At 35.8% G+C, this 22203-nt stretch overlaps 1 protein-coding gene across 4 annotated transcripts in view; it reads right to left on the bottom strand.

Annotated features, from left to right (window-relative positions):
• Positions 1-1885: 1885 nt before the first annotated feature.
• The window catches only part of COL6A5 (collagen type VI alpha 5 chain), a 94077-nt gene continuing 73759 nt past the window's right edge, over positions 1886-22203 (bottom strand). For all 4 annotated transcript variants that reach the window (XM_039837104.1, XM_039837108.1, XM_039837106.1 and 1 more), the window contains 5 exons: positions 21211-21419; positions 8561-9247; positions 7119-7215; positions 6143-6387; positions 1886-2709 (listed from right to left, as the gene is read on the bottom strand). In XM_039837104.1, the coding sequence (XP_039693038.1) occupies positions 2690-2709; positions 6143-6387; positions 7119-7215; positions 8561-9247; positions 21211-21419 (1258 nt within the window). In that variant the 3' untranslated portion in view covers positions 1886-2689. The remainder of the gene's footprint in view (positions 2710-6142; positions 6388-7118; positions 7216-8560; positions 9248-21210; positions 21420-22203) is intronic.

Raw genomic sequence — 22203 nt, 5'->3', positions numbered from 1 at the left:
CTGACTCTACTTAACAGCCTTATTCTGAATTCATGCACAGTATTTTTATCATCCTATGGTCAACAACCCTCTGCTGTCGGTTCTTAACATTCTTGTGCCCACGGCACACAATCAAGCATCGTATTTTTGGATTGAATGTCCAAAATACATAATACATGTATTAAAAGTTCCCTATATTTACAGTGTAATTGTTCCTCCAGTGAAACGGTGTCACTTAATATCACCCTCCTTACCCATTATATGCTCGAACTGCTATACAATCTCAAGTGACCACTGAGACATAAAATTCACATCAAAAGTGAATATACACTCAGTGGTAGGTAACATCAACTAATTTTATACATTGATTAAAATTATGTATCTCACGCTAAAGGGGATAAGTTTCCCTGGTGCTTGGTGTTCAAGGAGAACCATTGTTCTAGAATGTCACCTAACTCTAGGTGCAATTTGAGGACATGCAAAAAAAAAGCTTAGAAAAAACAGTAAACTTGACAATGCAAACTCCTCAAGAGCAAAGATACTTATATAAATATTTTTTAATTCCTCACAATTCTCACCATGGTTCTAGATGTAGCATAAGGATTTACTTGAATTTTGTATTTATTTCATGACTTGGTTTACTCTTTTTTAATTATGAATATGTCAGACATCTAAAATGTATAAAAATTTTAAATCAAAAATAAGAAATACCTATTTTTCATCATCTATCATGAGATAAAACATTATCGGACCGCTACTTTATCCCTCCCTACTGTTTTGAATTTGACGTTTATCATCTCCATATATGGTTTTACTACAGTTGTGGGTATTCATAAACAATATATGATACTGCTTCTCAGGTTTTAAAAAGTCGTTTAAGTGCAATCATAATGTATCCTTCTGCAATTCTTTTTAATTCAGTGTTATCTTTGAGATTTGTCCATGTTTATAGAGACAGCTCTCATTTATCAATTTAACTGCTGTATCGTATTTCATTGTATAGATATACTGTATTTAGGACATTTTAGTTGGTTTCAAGTTTTCACTAAAATACACAATGCTGTGGAGAATGTGTTTACATTTGGTTCCTTATGTACATGTGTGAGTGCTTCTATAGGCATATAGATCTACAGTGGGATTGCTGGGTTGCAGAATATGTGAACCATCAACCTAACCGGATATTGCTAAAATGCTATTCAAGGGCGGAACAATTTATACCCCAATGAGCAGAGTGTGAGCTCCTCTAGCTTCGCATTCTTGATAACCCATGTTACTTTCAGATTTGCAGTTCTGATGTATTCTTTATGCACACATTTACACACACACAAACACAACACCAGGATCTTTGGGGAAAAATAAAACTGTAATTTATTAAATGAGTAGCATTTGCTTTAGAACTTCTCAGAGAGCAATAAATGGCTACTTTAAAATTTTTGACGGCCTAGAATTAATTGATTAGATTATTTTAAAATTATACAAACAAGAGTAAAGTTAAGGGAAAAAAAACATTAAAAAAAGTACAAAATTGCCTATAGTATTATCTTACTAACATAGTTGCTTTGAAAATATATAGTGCATACTCATTGACTTGGTAATTACTTGTTGCCTTAACCAGATTGAATGATATTTAAAATGAATTCACTATTGGCTTATTTTACATTTATGTCTATTTTCCAAATATGTTAAATCCTGTACTGGTGTTCCAATGGGTCTGAGTTAGACTAGTTAAATAAAAGTGAAGAAAATTGGTGAATTCACAATGCAAAATACATATGACATATTGAATTGTACACTTGAAATCTATATAATTTTACTAACCAATGTCACCCCAACAAATTTAATTTAAAAAAAATAAAATTTAAAGAAAAAGAAGAAGAATAAAATGAGAACAAGCTTCCAGGTCAGATTTATTTTCATTGTTGAACTTGTCTCTTGCTACGTTATAATTTCCAAGAACAATAGCTGTGGTCATATAGAGTATTTATGCTTTTCCATAATGTTTTGTTTTATTTTGTTGCAGCAAAATTAAGTACACACAAAGCAAAGCATGCTGAAATGTAAAACAAATAATCAGAGCACAAAATAGTAGTTTATCATATTAGCCTGGTCTCATTTTTTTCTCAAAAATTCCATTCTTTTGCAAAGACCCTGGTAAAGAGCAAGCATTAACTATGGTGGCAGCAACCTGCCAGGTGGGTTTCACGGGGCCACCTGTGAGAGATGCGACTTTAGGGTTGTAGCAGAACTGAAGATCTGGACACGGGTTTCTAATTCCGTGAATAAATAGAAGACATTTTTTAGGATATTCTAAGTCTAACCGCTTTTTACTCGAGTCCAATTTGAGATACAGATGTGATGAAAATGATGACAAAAGTCTTCTTTAGGCAGATACATCATCAGAATTAATGCCTGAACTGTACAGAGTTGTCAAAGAAAAGATTCAGTTAACTCTTCAAGGTCAGTTGTCCCAGTTCTCAGGAGAAATAAGATCGTTCCTAGTTTCTCAGTTCTGCTCACTGATGTCTTCACTCAGAAAAGTCTTTCCCGCAGATTTGAAACAGAACAAATTTAGCATGTTATTAGCCAATTGTTTCATGAAAAAGTTCTGCCACTTATCCCTCCACCTTTAATTGATGATATATACTTTCTGGTTAGAACCACATGAAATTACACATGCCAATGGAGAGGTCTATCTTCTTTCCTGCTATGATCATCTTGTGTCCTCACCATCTGTAAAACATAAAAAATACGATTGTTCTTAATGTCACTGGGTTCCTTTAGAATGTTATCTCTGGAGTCTATTCCTTTATATGCCACATATGAAACAAATCTATATGGTTTTTGCCATTTTCAATAGTCAAAATAAAAGTCCAATTCAAGGTGATGTGATAATACGTATAAATGAGTAACATGAATAGAACCAGTATAGATATACTTCTTCCTGGGAAAACACTAGTATATTCATGATCTGAAATTCCATGCTCAGCACATTCAGTGGCTGGTGTCATTGAATTGAAGCTAGAAGGAATGTGCAGTAGACAGCATGAGGACTCTGCCCAGAACCCCTCTGATCTTATATTTAGAATTCATTTCTAGACACCTTCACTTCTCCTCCTAACCCTCTTCCCTCTTGTCCCTTACATCCCCATGTAAGCTTTTGCCTTCACTATCAGCACCTACTATTATTCTTTGGAGGGCTGCCATCCAGCCACTGAAGCGGCTTTAACCACGAGCAGTATGAGTACCTGAGATTGTACAGCCCTCTCTAGGGCAGCCTTTGAGCAATCAGTGATCTACAAATGAGAAAGCCCGACTTTTTACAAATGTACATTATAATGACCAAACAGAAAATCTGTACATTAAGTAGATGAATAAAGCGAAAATATCAGAAAAATGAGAGACAAAAAGAAAAGCCTACTCTCTTTGGGAAAACAAAAGATAAGCAAGTGATATAAAGGCCGATCATTCATCACAATGGATTTTTAGTTTTAACTGTCAAATATATTAGAGATTTGATTTAGATAATTCATACAGGGACTTAGATAATTCATATAGAGATAGTAATATCCCTATACGAATCTCATAAACAACCCCAGCACCACTGTCTTCTGGCCTCCATGGTTTCTGATGAGAAATCTACAATCATTTGAATAGTCGTTCCCTTCTTTTGTCACATGTAGTTTTTCTCTAGATGCTTCAACCTTTTTATCTTTTGCTTTAAGCAGTTTATGATGTGCCTGAGTGGGGTCTTCTTTAAACTTTAAAATCTGTACAGTTATAGCTTTACCAATTTGGTAAGGTTTTGGTCATCATTTCTTCGAATTTTTTTTTTCTGAATAAATCTAACTTTCTACTTTCCTTCTAGAATGCCAATGCAACTGACGTTAAACCTTTTGATATTGTTTCACAAGTCTCTGAGGCTCTGTTCATTTTTTTAAATCTCTTCTCTCTTCAGATTATATAATTAGTCTATCTTTAAGTCAACTAACTCTTTGCCATCTTCACTTGGCTCTTGAACCTATCTAGTGAATTTTTAAATTTCAGATATCACATTTTTTTTAATTCTAAAATTTCCTTTGGTTTCTTTTTGCTATCTTGATTCACTGCTGAGAATACCTAGCTTTCTGTCCATTTCAGGTTGTTCACGTTAATGTCATGGAGCACAGTCATGATAGCTGCTTTAACGCCTTTGATGATGGTGACACCTGAGTCAGCTCAAGGCTGGCATCTGTTGATTGTCTTTTCCTTTGAGAATAGTTCACATTTCCTGGTTCACTCTGTTGCATAATTTTGGATTTTATCCTGAATATTTTGAACATTATGTTGTATAGACTCTAAGTCTTACTAGAATTTTGAGTTTTTTAAAGCAGGCAATGAACATGTGCTGTCTCATCTTTTGCAGGCAGTGGTTTCCAACTCAGTTTAGTGTCCAAAGCCTTCACTATTCTGTTTTGGGACTTTCTCATCCATGTACAACTTAAGGGAGAGCCTGGGACTTATACAGTTCCCACAATTAGAATTAGAGGATCTCATTCTCCAATTCTCCTCTCGCTGAGGTTATCCCTATACACTGACTAACAGGGCCTCTCTTCCCAGTTCCTCTGACCAGAAAGACAGGGTTTCTTTTTAATTTTAGACATCTAGCCTTCCACTCAGCTCCAAACTGTAGCCGCCTTTAGAGCAAAACCATGAGAGAAAAGAAAAGAGAAATGGGGATTTCTTCTACCACCTTTGACAAACTTTTTCTAGTTCTTCCACCTAGAAATATGGGGTTCCCACCAAGCTTTCACCACGTGCTCCACCCCTACCATGCAGCCCCAGGACTGGGGCCTGCCCTCAGCATCAATCCACAAATGAGAGAGAAAGGAAAGTGGGGAACTCATGCCCCTTCATAATGTATCTATTTTTGTTTACTTTTCAGAGTTCTCAAGTAGTTGCTTTTTGCATTTTGTCCAGAGTTTTCAGTTGTAATTAATCAGTGGGAGAAACAGGCAGTAGGGGCTTACTCTATCTTGATGCTAAAGCAGGATTCGTTCACTTTGACCAGAGCCAGATACTTTATCATATCTATATTTTATTTACCTTTTCTTACATCTTATCTTCTCTCCCCTGTCTATATTTTTCATATTTCCTCTATCTTTATCTCTCATATTTTTCATTTTGCTGATTTTGTTCCATATCTATAATTATACCCATATCTAACCTATATTATATGTGTAATACATAATACATAGTATATATATTGAAGTATATATATATAGTATTTTATATACATACTGCATACATATACAGTGTTTTATTATTATATAACTACACCACAATTTATTTATCATATCTACTGTTGGGCATTTTTGTTCTCACTTTGGGGCTACCACAAATAGTGCTGGTGTGAACATTCTAGTACCTGAATTTTGGTGAATATATATTTTTATATTGGATATATACATTGGAGTACAATCGCTGGATCATAGGATCTGCGTATTTTCAGCTTTAGTAGACACCCAGGAACATATATTCTAATATAATTTTGGTATAGGTAAAGATTGTGAATAGCTGCCCCCGAGCCTACTATAGCTTCCTGTTCTCCATCTCCTATTTTTTCTTTAGCTGTAGGTCCATAACCACTTTCTCAAGCAGTCTAAGAAGCTGCCTTCAGCCTCCACAGAGATCTCAGAACCACAGCAACTTTGCTCTCTCCAGGTACCACTGAGGCTGGAGCTCAGCTAGGAGCCCACATCTCAGACCAGGAAAACCCTAGTTGCTAAGGTCGAAAGAAGACCCTGAGTGTTCAAATGTGGAAGGCTTGTTGTATAGTTCCTTCTCACTCCCATTTTGCACAAGGGTGCAGGGCTCCTCCTGCTTACTCACGACCCGTGGTCCTTGCTCTTGTCCCTCTCCTGTTTCCATTCCCTGACCCCACACCAAACATTTATACCTACTTCTAATTCTGGTTTTGTAGAAACCACCGATTCTCTCTTTTGCCTTATGGAGTTTTAGCTTCCTTGACCCCTTATCTTGAGAACCCCTTGTATCCTTAGATGGTAAAGCCCCTCTATCCTATCATCTCTACCTGTCTCAGTGAGTTCTTGTTGCTCATCTTTGACCAGGGGAAAATCCAAACAAAGTACTTCAGCATCTTCAATTCTACTGTACTCAAGGTTACCTTTTTTATCTTGTTGTTTATCATTTGCTGGAGCCGTAATTTTTTCTGAATGTGCTTCTTCCTTGTCTTTCATCATCAGTTCCTTGGTTGAAAAGAGCTTGTATAACTTCTGGATCAAATCAGTCACGGTCTCAGAGCCATTACTGTGATCGTTCCCTAATACAAAGACGTGCTGCTCCTGGGAATCAAATTCACCAAACAGCTCACTGCTTTCTGCCTCTATTTCATACACCTCAGGAATAAGGCTGATGTGACAGAGAAAAATACATTAGCCGAGTCCCTTACAGGATTAAATGTAAATACAGCCAGATAATATGACACGAATCAATTTTGGCATGTGATTAGAATAATCCAAATGCAGTTTGAGGATAAAGTTTGACTGAGAGGTGATTTTTTTTTTTAATATTCCAAAGGGAAATTAAACATTTGTGTCAGTGTTTAGGACTCCAAATCAATATTATTTTCATTACTGAATTTTTATTGAGTACTTAGAGTTGTACTTTGCAAAATCAAATTTAAAAGAATCTTTCCTGCCTGTCGTCATATGGTTTCTGTTTACTAAATGGTAAAAGTTTTTGCTGCTTTTGTAACTTTTTCTTTTTCATGTTTTCTGCTGCTCTAAAATTGTTACATCTAACCTTTGATATTGTAAATTTTATGTTTTGGCAGTACCCAATATTAGAGCGGTGTTATAGAGTTACTAATAAGGTACTTTAAGGGCCTTGTTTTTATAAAAGCAACAGAAATTGAAACATGGTTCTTTCTAATATGGGTCATAGCTGATCTTTTATCAACACTAGATGTGCACTGTCATCACAAAGCAAGGGCATTTAAAACACACACGCATATGCACGCACGTACACACACACACACACACACCTTGCATCTTGAAAACTAAAACACCATTCATTTCAAATTCTTTTCTTAAGAGCTGTTTCCAGCTGTACTATTATCTACTGTGAATTTGTCAACTCACAATGCAGTGTTTTCTGTGCTAACGTTCTTTGGGTTGGGGGCGGTGATGTTAACACACTTGGGTCTCAGCTCTGCGGGAGGATAGTTATTGATGGCGCCTGGAAAGAGAGTGGGCTGGTTAATCTAAATTTTACTCTTCTGTATCCTGAGTATCACCCAAAGTCAGTTCATGTTTTCCTGTGGTTGGAGTGTTTTCAAGAGCAAATTAATTTTATACAGGCACTCTCTGACACTGTAATACCTCGTTGGCAAAGTCAAAACTTCTGAAGTTTTGATTGAGTCAAAACTTCTCATGCGTTGCTATGTCACAGCCTTGTGATATAATTCAAGGACATCTCTTAATTCCTTGTATCATTGTTTCTCTCCCTATAAAAAAAGGATCTTTCTAGAAGACATGATTAACTATTGAAATTATCTGGCCTATTTATCTTGGAGTTAGAAGAAGGCACCAACGTTTTGCAAGTGATAACCCTGTTACTAACTATAAATCCAGAGTCTAAGATTCCTGAGGGTTATTTGAGCCCTGGGGCTTTATCAGGGCCAGAAAATCTGCATCCCTGAGATTCCCTGGTAAACATGTAGGAGTTACAGATAACCAGTCAACGTGGCCTCTGACCTACTCCTAATCCCTAGCACAGGCCAGGACTTGCTTGATGCTGCAAGCTCTTAGGTATGCTACTATACCCATGTCTAAAATTACAACACATGGAGAGAGGCTGAGGCAGCCACTTTCAAAGCCTCACTGTAAAAAGATACCCTTAACTCTCCTACCTGGCTGTGCCCAAGCCAGCTGTCTGAGACAGGCTCTACAAGAGATTTGTGCCCATGGCTCATAAGAATTCAATTCATAACCAGAGGTCATTTATAATTGCAAGATAAAATACAAGTCCTTGGAGTAAATGGAAGGTGGTGGTACTGCGATATTATTTATTATAGGAGCATACCTTGTTAAGAGTTTAGAAATTGAAGTTTAGTTTAATGAACAAGAGCAGAGCTCTGGGGTCAGAATGCAAGGAGTCGAGTCTAGAAATTGCCAACTCTTAACTGTGAGCTTTTGAACAATTTATTTAATGTCTCTAAACCTGTTTTCTCACTTGTAAAATGAGGATACTAATACTTTCCTTTGAGGGCTATACTAAGGATACAATCCATTGAAAGAACTTAGTACATAGCAAACACACACAGGTTAGGGTTAAAAGACACCTTTACCCATATTGGGAGTTTTCTGGCAAAAACTTTAACAATACAGCAGTAAAGTTCAAGGCTAATAAGACCTGAGATTTTTCTCTGTGGTTTTCTCACTGCCTCTTACTCACGTCTTAAACTCCACCACTCTTGATTGAAGTGAGGATCGTGTTACTAAGTCAATTGGTGGATTGTATACAGAGACATTAAATCTATTTATTGCAAAAACAATAGAAGAGAAAAGGTTTAATGACTTACGCCTGATCAAGTGGACAAATGGCTTGACAAACTTGATGATATAATTCAGATCTGGCTTGTGGGTTCGGCCAAGCTGGACTAAGTGATGATCCAGGGGGTGGCTGGCTAATTCTTCTAATTCCTTGTCACTGTGTATAGGACCAAAGGAAAACACAAATATGGAGTAGCCCTGACACTTGGCTCTCAGAGATACATTTCTTAAGACTTCCTTGTCTAATGGGTTGGTTTCTCCAGCAGATATAACAAAGATAACTTTGTTTTTCCTCAGGTTGGGGGTTCCTGCAAAGACATTGTCAATTGTCCACTGCAGAGCATGGCCAGTAAAAACATCTCCATTAAGCTGTTGAAGAGAGTCCCGGAGATGATGTTTCATTTGATATATACTGTCATAAGTAATCAAATCAAATTCCAGGAAGACAGGGCATTCTTCACCGTTGGGCACATAGCCTGGAGGAGAGTAGCTCAGGACGGCCACTCTATCTCCTAAAGTGGAGGTCAGTGGATTTGGGGCAATATGAAAGTAATCAAGCACTGAGGTTATAAAAGCTTTCACTTCCTGAAATTCATCATTTCCTACTCTTTGGGAAGCATCAATGAGGAAAGCCACATCCATGAAATATTCATGAAGAGAGACATCTCCAGGTTCATCATTGAGACCTGGTTCTTTTCTGCCATGGTTTTCATATCCTGTAACAGAATAATTCAAGTTACTCGTTTTAGTAGAAGGATAAATTCAGAACTCCTAGCCAAGGACCACAAATACACAGCATGGGTGTTGCCATGCTTCACTCCCACACCCATGGTAGACATCACTAACCAATTATAGCACTCGTTCCCAGATTCATTCTCCAATTATGTCTCCACACAGTACATGGAGAGCTATTACCATTCAACAGGGGTTGTCACATGAAAAAAAATTTATTTGCTACCTCAACTCAGACTTTGTCAAAGGACTGATTGATCCTCCAGCTATTTGCATATGCAAGATAAGAAACATACAGCTATTTTTAGTGTACTCCATGTGGTTACAAAATTCGGAGTATACATTTGCATGAGATCTAGTTATATGTAATGATTCCAAGAGAAAAGTAGATATGTCAAAGTCACATTTATTGATGTCACAAACATATATACCTTCATACACATATTCAAAAAATGCACCATAGTGTGATGTCATGAAAGTTATACAAATGCTGACTTTAGAATTCTATAATCATTATAAATGCTGACTTTAGAATCCAAACTCTGTGCAAGCCATAATATACTCAAAGACTTTGGTATTCAAAGTGCCAAGCTACAACCAGTTTATCGACCCACAGCAAGATAAGAAGCTTGCACCATGATATAAGTTGACTATATTACAAAACACATTGATTAGTTCAGCTAACTTCATTTTTTTGTGCAGCAAGACTTTCTCAATGAAAGGAACAGTGCTTTGATTTAGATTCTGATGCTAACTTTCTATCTTGTTATAGATCAGCACTTCAAGTAGCATTGCTCTAAGGCTAAGGGATCATGAAACCATGTCCACAATCATGGGGATGATGGCTGGTTGGTAAGGCCACAACAGGAAATACCAGCTCAGAAAGACAAGAAGCAGGTGGCCAATGTTCTTTTTTTCATGAAAGAAGTATGTTTGTGAACCTAATCAAGGAAGAAGTAGATTTCTAACTGGCAAAATTTATTAGTCCCTTTTTGTGTTCAACCCATTATTAATGCTTCACATTTATCACTTTATTTAATCCTCATAATAAAATCCTCACAATTCTTTCTTTTATCAAATCTAATTTATCATTGAACCCATCCAATGTATTTATTGTTCATTCTAGACACTGCAGTTTTCATCTCTACAAATTCTATTGAATCTTTATTTTCTATGTCTCTATTTTTTAACATATGAAATATAATTATAAAAACTGTGTTAATATATTTGTCTACTAATTTTAACATTTGAGTCTGTTCTGGTTTAGTTTTGAGTGCTTACGCTCTAAATTATGGATTATGTCTTTCTGCTTCTTAAGCCAGACATTGTGAAATTTTCATTTTCAGATATGGGATACTTTTGAATTTCTATAAATATTCATGCACTTTGTTTGGGGAGGCAGTCAAGTTACATGGAAACGATTTTATCTTTTTGGGTCTTGCTGTTATCATTTGTTAGGCAAGTCTGGAGCTGTGCTTAATTTAAGGCTAATTATTCCCCATTACTGAGGTAAGACCTTCCTGCGTTCTCTCCCCAGTAATCTATGAATCATGAGTTTTTCCAGTCTTCCTGGTGAGAAAAGGCACTATTCTGGCCCTGTGTGAGTCATTGGCATTATTCTCTAATCCTTTCAGAAGATTATTCCTCCAGGCTCAGATCATCTCCTCACAGGTATGTTATCAGTACCCTGCTCAATAATTAAGGAGGACCCTTTGCAGATCTCCAGGGCTCACTCTTTGTGCATCCCTCTTCTCTCTGGTATTCTGTCCTGTGAACTCTTACTGTCTTGGTCTCCCTGGACACTCAGCTCTATCTCTTCACTATAAGGACTATATTGGGCCCCACCTGAATTCTCCCTTCCTGCACCATGGCAGGAAAACTTCCTCATGGCAGTAAGCTGGTGTAACATAAATTCACCTCATTTGTATCCTGTATCTACAGGATCAATGTCTTTCATTTCCTGTTGCTTTGTGCTTGCGTGCATGCGTGCTTGCGTGTGTGTGTGTGTGTGTGTGTTCCTCTGGTTATTTCAGTTGGGAGGTAAATCCAGTCTCTAATACCCCATCTTGGTAATTTCAAATAGATAATAACTGACCATATTGTTTGGGATGTTCCTATGTTCTCTTCCTTCTCATGAGGGGCTAAGAACTGGTCATTTATCTAGCAGATTTTTCTTTTATCAATACATTTGTCGTAACTGAACAGGATTTGAATTTCATAAGTATGTTTGAAATGAATAGGCCTCCAATTCTACACCAGAAACCTAGTTTTAAATTCTTCTTAGAATTTTTGATAAAGATAGAGGTTTCTGATTAAATTACTAAATATGAAACTGAAAGTGCAGACAAAAGAATATATTTTATATTCTTCTTTGCTGTGGATGCTATATAATATACTTTAGGCCTAAAACATCACCACAAAAAACAATTCTAGACTTTTTGGCTATAGTATGTTAGGAACTGTGAAGATTATTTAAATGGACATTTCTGTCATTTTGCAGTTTACAGTTCTGGAGTTAACTAATTATTACCTGTTCTGCCACTAGGACCTCCGTTTTCCAACGATAGCATTTTGGCTTCTTTAAAGAGGATGAGCAGATCAACACATTTAGTTAAAACACAAGGAAGAATATTTCATAAATATTCTGGTAGAAGATGAAAGGTTGACTTACCATGTTAGTGAAATATTTTTTCAGGTATGCATATCAGAAATATTACCGTTTTTTCCAGTTTTATCTTTATAAATGAGCAAAATCTCAATCCTTTCTCAAAGTACCCAACAGAACTATTTTCTAATGAGGTGTATTTTATCTACAAAAATCTCCAAAAATAGAGATTTTTTTTTACCTACTTACAGGATTAGCATAAGATTCACAGAAGCTAAATGTAGATGATTATGCCTTGAAAACTCTAAAATTTAATTAAACTGTAAGGTGTGATTATTTAACTTTGATTCTAAATTCATCTTATTTAGAAAGGTTGGGCCTTCTAAAACATTTCCTTCAAGAAAATTTCGCAGAGTGTGGATAAAATATACTCATAGTTCATAGCAATGCATATATTTTCTGGAAATATCACCAAGCCAAATTTCTGTCTTTAAGCTTAGGTAAAAATTTCCTAAGAATGGCAGAGGAGGAAGGACTGACTCACTTTATCATGAACAAGACTTGGAAAGAATGAGAAATCCAGCTGAATTTCCAAGGAAGCACCCCTAGAGATTAGCCTAACTTTGGCCAAGATTTAAGCCACAATGCCAAGTACACTTCAGTAACTGTAGAGAGAAGTGTGGGTGGAAAGGGAATTTAGGGAGAAGGGAGAATCTACAAGACTTGAGCCATTTGGACTGGGATTAAGTATGCTGCTAAGTAGCTATGCTGCCTTTCATGGTATTTGTGGGAAATCTCAAGATATGCATAAGTTATCCAGTGGTTTGCCTTGGATTTAGTCCATGGGTGAAAATTATCCATGTGGTCTCCATTGGTAAGCCACATGTACAACTGAAGCTATGTTATGTGTATATTTCTGTTCACATTAACTGTAGCAGGTGTTTTTCAAGTTAACCTTTTTTATAAGTCTTCTCATGAGGCTGGCAATGCTTTCTTTTTCACTTTCCACTTTCTGAGTACTTAATTGAGCACCTAGGACACTTCAGGTTTTGTGCTCAACCTATGCATGTTTTCTTTCATTTAATCTTCCATGTAGCACTATGAGGGTGAAATTATCATCATTATCATTTTACAAATGAGCAAGCTGAAGCTTGGAGAAGATAAATGACTTGGCCAAGAAATGACAACCTGTAAGTGGTAGAGGCAGGATTTGAACCCTACTCCGTGTAACACCTTCAGAAGAATTGGTCATCAGCTATGAGGGTAAAGCAGACACATTAAGGGGCATATTAACCACCTCACCAAAGGCCCCGAAATCTGGTTCGAAGAATGAGGGTCTTAGTCAATTGCTGTTATGTGTGAAGCCACTAGAGAAAGTTTTTTTTCCAAGAGTAGGCAATTATAGGAATTAAATAAAATTTGTAATTTTGTCTTCTGTAGGCATTGTAGAGCAGTGGTTATGAGCAGAACTTTTGAGTTTGAGTCTCAACTGCATTGGTTAGCTCTGGGATCCTGAGTCTCCTCCTTACTTCAGTTTCATTATCTAAAAAACAGTAGTAACAAAATACTGTTTATAAAGTTTTTGAGAGAATCAAATAAAGATTGCACAGTGCCTAGCATATCCAGTATACTCTACAAATATAATCTTTAGAGGGAAACAAATCGTAAAGTCTCAGACATCTGAAAATCTTGCCCATGATACTATATTCTGCAAACCAAAATTTCCCAGGAAAAAATACAGTCAACTGGTATTAGTATAACACAATTTACACATGCATGCACCTGCTTTTGCATGCATGCTCTCAGAAATGAGAAAATATTCTATTGTGTTCGTGCATACTTAACTGCAGAGGAGTTGGCAATAATTTATACACCTCTCCATTTAACAGTGCCATCCCAGGCCTGTCCTCCCTCCTGTCTGGTGAGGTCACCGGTCATGCTCTAAGCTGAAGCAGCACAGGAGGCGGGTACATGAGTGTGTATCTGACTATGTGTCATTGATTTTATGCCAAAGGAAAGTAAAGACACATTTAAAACTCACTTGTTTTGTTGTAAAATTCTCTTCTATGAGGTCCTCTTTCTCCCATTTGTCTCAAAATAGATTTCATCCTTTTCCCAAAAGATTTAAAATAAACGTCTTTCTTGGCCTAGATTTTTCTAGGTGACACTTAAGTCTGCAAGACTCATCCTTGCCATCTACTTGATACTCTGAAAAAACAATCTGCAGAAGCTACCAGCATACTGAGAAAAAGTGATATACGTCTTGGGAGTTATTTACACCCAAACACCTGGATCTGGCACTTTGGTTTTTATGGCATTAATGTGTGCTTTAGTCTCTGGATCACTTTCTAAGCATGGTTTTTTCTTAATAAAATAAAATTTTAAAACAAGAATTACACTACCATAATTATTTTTAAATAACTCTCTTAAATTATTCTCAAATTTGGCAATTGGACATATTTTCTTATTTGTAAATGCAGCCAATGTCATTACTAGACAACATGGCATACATAGTTAAAAGTTAGTATTTTTGTGTGGATGGGCACAAGCTTGAATCCTAGCTCTGCCACTTACAAGTTGTGTGACTTTGCTTGAGGTTCTTAACCTTTGTATCAGTATCCTCATCTATAAAATATAAAACGTTATACTAATATAGTTTGGGATAAAGATTAAATGATATCAGGTATATAAAGTGCTTATCATTGTGTCTGGCACATAGTTGCACTGAATAGCAGTAGCTTCTGTAGTTACCATTACTCCTCATGCATTGCTCAATCATCAAGTGAGACAGTGTATGTAATGCTTTAAGAATTGCACTGCATGGAATAAAGCATTCCATCTGTACTTTTCATTAAACTGAACATTTTCTGACTTGTATCGGGCATTATTTTATACACACAGAATATACTCTTGTCAGACTACAAGTTCCTTGATGACAGGGCTTCTGAGTCTTTTTTAAAAACAGGAACAACAAAAAAAACACCAAACCTTTCCAAGCCCTCCCACCCCCACCCCTCCATCCCCCACTAAAGAGACTAGATCAAGGTTTAATTCAAAACAGGAGTCAAATACATACTTGCTACATAAAAGGATGTCTAAATATTCATGGGAAAATCCATGTAAATGCTTAAGAGAATCCTTTTATGTAATAACACTCCCCGAAGCCTGCCACTGCTACCTCCACCAACACTGCTATCGACACTATTCCATCCTCATACCTTTACTTTTACCACCACTCCCACCCCTATTACTACTTCTTCCACCACCACCATCCCCTCCCCACCATTACCATTATCATTACCACCATCACCACCACCCTGCCCTCTTACCTCGACCTCCACCTCCACCATTAACAATATCACCAACATCTACTCCACCCGCCTCTACCACCACCACCCCCGTCGGCAGCAGCAAACATCTTCGCTGCCATTGTCTTTACTGTCACCACAACCTGCACCGACGTTATTATCACCACCATCTGTGCCCCCGCCACCGCCATCACCACCACCGTCACCCAATTATTATTTCAAGTATCCAAGTTTTCTCCCACTAGAAAGGGGTCTATATGATAAAAAACGTCACTAGAGTCTAGAAGGTTGATTTATTAATTATAACAAATGATTTCATGAAACATAAAGAAGCAATCTCAGTGTACGTTTGAATTCATATAGTCCACCTACCCTAAACTCTCAGTTCACATTAGTTTTGTCCACATGTAAAACCTTCAAGGGAGATAAACGGAATTATAATAACAATATAATACAGTCCATAAAAAATAGAACTACCATGTGATGCAGCAATTCCACTTCTGGGTACTTATCTGAAGAAAACGAAAACACTAACTCAAAAAGATATCTTCATCCCCATGTTCGTTGCGGCACTACTCACAAGAGCCAAGATATGGAAACAACATACATCCACAGTCAACCATAAAAAAGAATAACATCTTATCATTTGCAACAACTTGGATGGAACTTGAGGGCATGCTAAGTGAAATAAGTCAAATAGAGAACAAATACCATAGGATCTTCTTCATATGTGGAATTTAAAAGAAAAAAAAAAAACCAAGATCATAGATACAGAGAACAGAGTAGCGGTTGCCAGAGGCAGGGGTAGGGGCGGGAGAAATGGATGTAGGAGGTCATAAAGTAAAAAGATGATAGATAGATAGATAGATAGATAGATAGATAGATAGATAGATAGAGTATATTAATGAACAACAACAACCAAAAAAAAAAAAAAAAAAAATACCAAAAGAAGCTAACCTACGCAATAAGACTATTAAGATGATAAAATATGGCTATGTTTTGATTTAATAATAAAACTAGTAAACCATAGTCATAATATTTTCAGAACGTTATGTCAAATATGAAGCCAATAAAATCTGAACATCGTGGCAGGACTACTACGGGTTGGAGAGAAAGAAAGGAAGACATGGGAGTGTTTGGAGGAGAGGAAACTACAAAATAATGAATTTTTTAGAACATAAATTGAATTGTATCTTTGTGACAGCTATTTAGGACATTCCAAGTTTTTCATGGGTTCCCTAAGTATAGAGTCTGAGAACAAAAAATAATCTGGCATATATTTTACCACAAGGAATTCAGGAATTCAGGCAGCCACTGAAGCCCACATCAATCTAATTTTCCTGATTCCTATGATTTTAATAGCCACCTGCAGCATGAAAATTGTGTTTGCTATTAAATTATAGCTATAAATACCATATAATCAGTACACTATCAATATGTAATAATTCTGGAATGACCATGTGACTCCAATTGTTACAAATAAAATCAGGGCTATGCATTCTCACTATATTGAGGAATCAATTATGTCAGAGGCTCGCAGTCAAGTGATTTCTTTGTACCCTTCTCCCCGAACTAATTCGCATGTTTTTTTAAGTAAGGTAGAAAAACATACGAATGTGACAAAATGTCACTTTCATTAAAACCTTTAGGTTATTTTTATATTAGCAGACAGAGAAGTGTTCCTGAAGTGGAAAAGTAGAGCAAAAATCCTAAGATCCACTGCCTTCCCAAGAAAACCCAATATAATAAATTCTCAAGCAGAAATAAATGCAATAACCTCTATATACAGTTTAAATTGAGTAGGGGACTCATCTTATTCTCTAAGGAGCATCAAGATAGTTGAGATTGCCCAAAGAGTTCATGAAACATGTCATTAAAATTTAGACTTGACCATAATTCAATTATGATCTCTTTAGAATATGCAATGATATGAAAGCAGAACATTCAGCTGATGTTTCATGGGTGACTCAGAAGCCACTTCTGCTGCATTTAATTCCAGTGCGGATTGAAAATTAGCTGAAGTAAAGATATATATTCAAGTTTGCTACATGATAGCCAAATTAGAAGCAAGCTAAGTGTACAAGAGGTAGTTAAGTACAATCACTCATTGAAAGTATCATTATGAAGACTCAAAAAAATCAGTAGGAAGCTTGCGGCAATATGTAAAATCTATGACATAATATTATGTGAAAAGCAGGATATGCAATTGACTAAAACTATTTAAAACTATATGTCTATGGAAAAAACAAAGAATATATTCCACACTATAAGTAGTTGAACTTGCTAAATTGTTTGATTTGAGACCCTTTGTATTAAAAGTTTATATGGTAGCACAGTACCTTTATAGCTTTTGAAAAATTAGCAGAATCCTGAGGGTAACAATAGACAAGATACAGGAACCATGTGTACCTCTACTGAATCTTCTAGCTCCATGACTGCAGGGGCATGAAGTTTTTTCTAACACAGGGTTTCTCTAACTACGGACAGTTTAACTGGATCATTCTTTGTTGTGAGGAGGATGGCTTGTGCACTGTGGAATGTTTAGCAGCATCCTCGGTCTCTATCCACTAGATGCCAGTAGCATCTTCTAGCTGTGACAATAAAAAAAAAAATGTCTCCAGACATTGCAATGTGTCTCATAGAAAAGTGTAGAGTGGAATTGCCTCCAGGTCGGTTTGTAAGAAGTGATCACTAAATACCTTTCCAGCTTTAATACTTTATGATTGATTCATAATCAAATGACATATTTGCTTTAAAAAAAGAGACCTAATTTGTAGATCAGAAATTGATTAAAATAAATACATTTAGAAAAAATACTAAATATAAAACAAAGACTGTGCATACTCCCTTGAGCTCAATTACAGTTTCATTGAAAAGGAGAGTGTTGCTTCTCATTTTCAATGAAATTCATTTGAAAGAATATCAGTTGACATTATCCTAAGGCCTGGAACTGCTTAAAGTTTTGAGTGAGCCTGAGGCTGATTTCGGGTTAATATTTAACATTCATTACAAATTATCCTGTCCTTCTTTAATCTTGAAAGTAGACTAAATATATTTTAAACACTGAGTCAACAGTTGCAATCTAATTAGAATCAAATCACCCATTTTCCAAAGAATTATGTGTATTTTAATGGTAAGTAATTAGGAGGGACCGAATTTCTAAGGAATTCTTATGTTGCAGATGTTGCAGTGAAAATACATGATAGTATCTCTAAATAATCTCTATACATTGTATTTGGATCTTAAAAAGTGTTTTCTTAGATATTGGCTGGCTGGCTGGCTGGCTGGACGGATGGCTGGCTGTCTGGATGGATGAGATGGATGGATGCTCAGTGGTCTTGGATGAGTAAAATAAAATTATAGCCCAGTTTACTTGGAACTCTTTGGAAACAGGCTTTTGATATAGATTATCCTTGAGCTGCTGTAAGAAGTGGAGGGGGCCAGGAAAGGTGATGACATTGAAGATGAACTTGAAAGTCAGAGCAGGTAAGAAGCAGAGAGAAAGGCACAGGTAGAGAAATAGTAGTTGTGTTTCTTGTGACAGAAGGTGATATATACAACTCATCACGAGCCCACAGGATTCTGAGAACTTCTTAAATTTCTTAAATGGTTAAGATTCCTGACTTTCCCCCAAGTCTCTCAGTTCAAGGGCAGAAAGATCAGCTATAAGAATCATATTATGAACCAGTAACAAGCATAGCATATGGAGGTACTTATGAATATTATCAACCTTTTATTTGTGCAATACATCTGGAACTTATCAAAGCTCATCTCTTAGCACCTGAATAAAACATCTGAAACACAATTTACTCTCCATGAGGATGACACTTGATATAGAAAGTTCTCAGCAGGTTTTGGCAATTGGATAAAGAAAAAAAAAAAGGAATAGCACAAAGTCTCTAGACAATACTTATGATCTGAGAATCAGATTTATTTTAAAGGATAAAAAGTACATATTATCCCTAGGTCTGAGACTCACTGTTTCCAGGTTATCATAACCTGACATAATCCTCCACAGAACTCTCGGCACACTTCAGCCCACTCCAGGAGAAATTGGGTGGGGTAGGGGTAACTAACGAGTTACGTTTTTTTCCTACTACAGCCATGTACAATTATTTCTTCAGCCAGATTGGACCTTTCACTAGTTATTAGCATCTTAATTCCAAGACATCTGAAAAACCAAATGAAAAGTCTATTATCACTGAAAAATGGTCATTAAAGATGGTTGCAAAGATGAGTTTTTTTCTTTCTTAAATATTCAGTCATATCTGTGTTTCCTAAAAAGATTCACACTTTTAAATTATTAGACTTTAAAATGTTTACCTCTAACAAAATATCACAAATGACAGTTTGCTATTCTAACACTGCCCAAACAACTCTTTTTCTTCTTTGTAAACCAAAACATAATAAATTCTTGTTCCTTGAGGACTGTTGTTACTCCCATATGATTAAAAACTCAAAAAAATTAACTACATCTATTAAAAAGAACAAATATTGTATTCTCCTCTTTAAGCTATGTATATCTGACAATAAAAAACTTGTTTTAACTAAAAATATACACATTTGGGGTAAATACCCAGCAGAGGGATTGCTGGATCATATGGTCAGCCATAAGAAGAAATGAAATACTGCCATTTGCAACAACATGGATGAACCTTGAAATAATCATACTAAGCGAAATAAACCAGACAGAAAAAGTTGAAAATCACATGACAGCACTTATATATGGGATTTAAACCTAAAAGCAATAAATGAACAGGACAAACAAACAAAGACTCATGGACATGGACTATAGACTAGTGGTTACCAAAGGGTAGGGATTGGGGAAGGAGAGGGGAGGTAGGCGGGGTAAAAGGGGTCAAATATAGGGGGGTAGGGAGAAGGTGAAGTGGGTAAAGGAGATCAAATATATGGTAGCTGAAGGAAACTGGACTTTGGGTGGTAAATACACAATAGAATATACAGATGTCAAATTATAATGTACACCTGAAAATTATATAATTGTATTAACCAACATTATCCCAATACACAATAAAAAAAAATACATACATACACATTTGAATGCCTTGATGCCATGGTACTACATATACTCAATTTTACTGCATTATCTCTTTTTAAGCCTTATTTTCAACTAATGATTGACTTTTTTATTCTTAATTCTAGTTTCTTTTATGGAAATTTATTCCTTTATGGAAAGTTCAGCTATTTTAAAGTTCAAATATTTATGTTATAGAAATAAAGGATTCAATGTAGGAACATGAATGTTGAATCTAAGGAAAAAAATTATTTATCTAAGGAAGCTACTAAGAATAACTATTATTCATTTTAATGAATAATAGGCATGAAATTGGCCCCTTTTTCTTTTAAACATGTAAATTCTAACAACACACATGATACTTATGACATAACACTTTAGATGCTGGCTTTCTGGCCAAGTGAGCATTTTGGGAGACTCTAGAAGCATAGATGGAATGTCTGAGTAGTCTGTTCAGAATGTCATTTTTTTAAATGAAAATACGGACAAAAGTCCTATGTGTCTGATTTGTTTGAAACTACTAAATCCTGACAAAAGTTATTACTGCTTTGCCATTTGAATGTATAGAGTAGGCAGTGGGGGAGTTTATGCTTTATCATTTCTAGGTATCTCAAAAATAACATATCTTCTCATATAATCACAAATTCTGGACCTCTAGCAAGGCCAACTTTTAAAGTCATTTTAATCTCTCCTTTGCTCTGATGTTCTCTATCCTACCTCGTTCTATATCATACTAACCTAAGATGTGGAATCTAGAGAAATCTCAAATTTGATAAGAATATCAGGGACATTTCTTAGAGCTTATATGAGTGATTTCTTTAGTGGTATTTGTCACCATTTAAATCTTCACTTTCTATTTAAAAAGTAGTTGCAGCTACCATCTTGAACTTGAAAAAAGTTGCTTTAGATACCAGCCTTAATGTATTTAAGTCTCTATTAAGTGTTACGACAAGGACCCAGTGATCTAAAAATTTCTATTGTAACTTTTCATTTCCTTACCAGAAATGAGACTTGCAATTTCTTCAGAATTCTGATCTTTTTCATATTTAGTCATTAATAATGGTGGCATGAACATTTGGCTTGGAATGTAAACCAAATGGTCACTTCCATTGTCCTCAAAAACGAAAGATGAGTCTCTCCCAGCATTTAATTCCTGGCTAACAAAGCTGTTCTCTCCTGAAGAGATCTCATGTGGTTCATTAGTAAACCTAGAAGATAAAAAGGAAAGTTTTAGGTAAATCTAGATAGCTTTGGGAAATGTAAAGAAAGGATTTCAAGAACTTAATATAATTATTTCTTATAAGAAAAATGAGTGGTAAAAAAACTTCATTTCAAACAAATAATTCATGAAGATTCGTTATACTTATTATTTAAAAAGTATAAGCTGATAAATTAAATTTATCCTCTCCCTTTCCCCATTTGCTTATAGCCTATGAATAAGCTAAGTCTGGAATAAACTAAGTCTGATTTGCCACAGAGTTTTAGATAAATGAGAAAAAACTCATTCATAGGTTATTTGGAACAACCAAATAATATATCTCAGACTGATATCAATCATCATAGAAATTATAGAAAATAGTCATTTAACTTACCAAGATTGCTCTAAGAAAAATAAGACGGTACAAAATACATCTCATTGACAACATACCTCTTAAAATGGTGTCTACATTTACATTCTTAGGCACTTGAGAGTTCTCTACGATAATTTGAGAATATTGTGTTTTTATTTAGATGATGACAGAAAACATATTCAATAGAAGTTTATTCTTATTTTTATTCTACTCAAGCAATTTTATGCAATTTCAATGTTCATGTTTACATTTGTATTTGATACTGGTATTTGGCACCCACTGGTACTACTTTAACTGTTGAGAGTTAATGAAGAAGGGAAAAAAAGTCAAACATAATACATAATACATTCACACCAAGTAAAAGTAAAACAATATCATGACACACAGCATGAATGATCGCTGTGCAGTACTGCAGGTGAAG

The sequence above is a fragment of the Pteropus medius genome, unplaced genomic scaffold, assembly GCF_902729225.1.
Source record: "Pteropus medius unplaced genomic scaffold, Ma_sr-lr_union100, whole genome shotgun sequence".
NCBI classification, from domain to species: domain Eukaryota; kingdom Metazoa; phylum Chordata; class Mammalia; order Chiroptera; family Pteropodidae; genus Pteropus; species Pteropus medius.
This window is presented reverse-complemented; position numbering and strand designations above follow the sequence as displayed.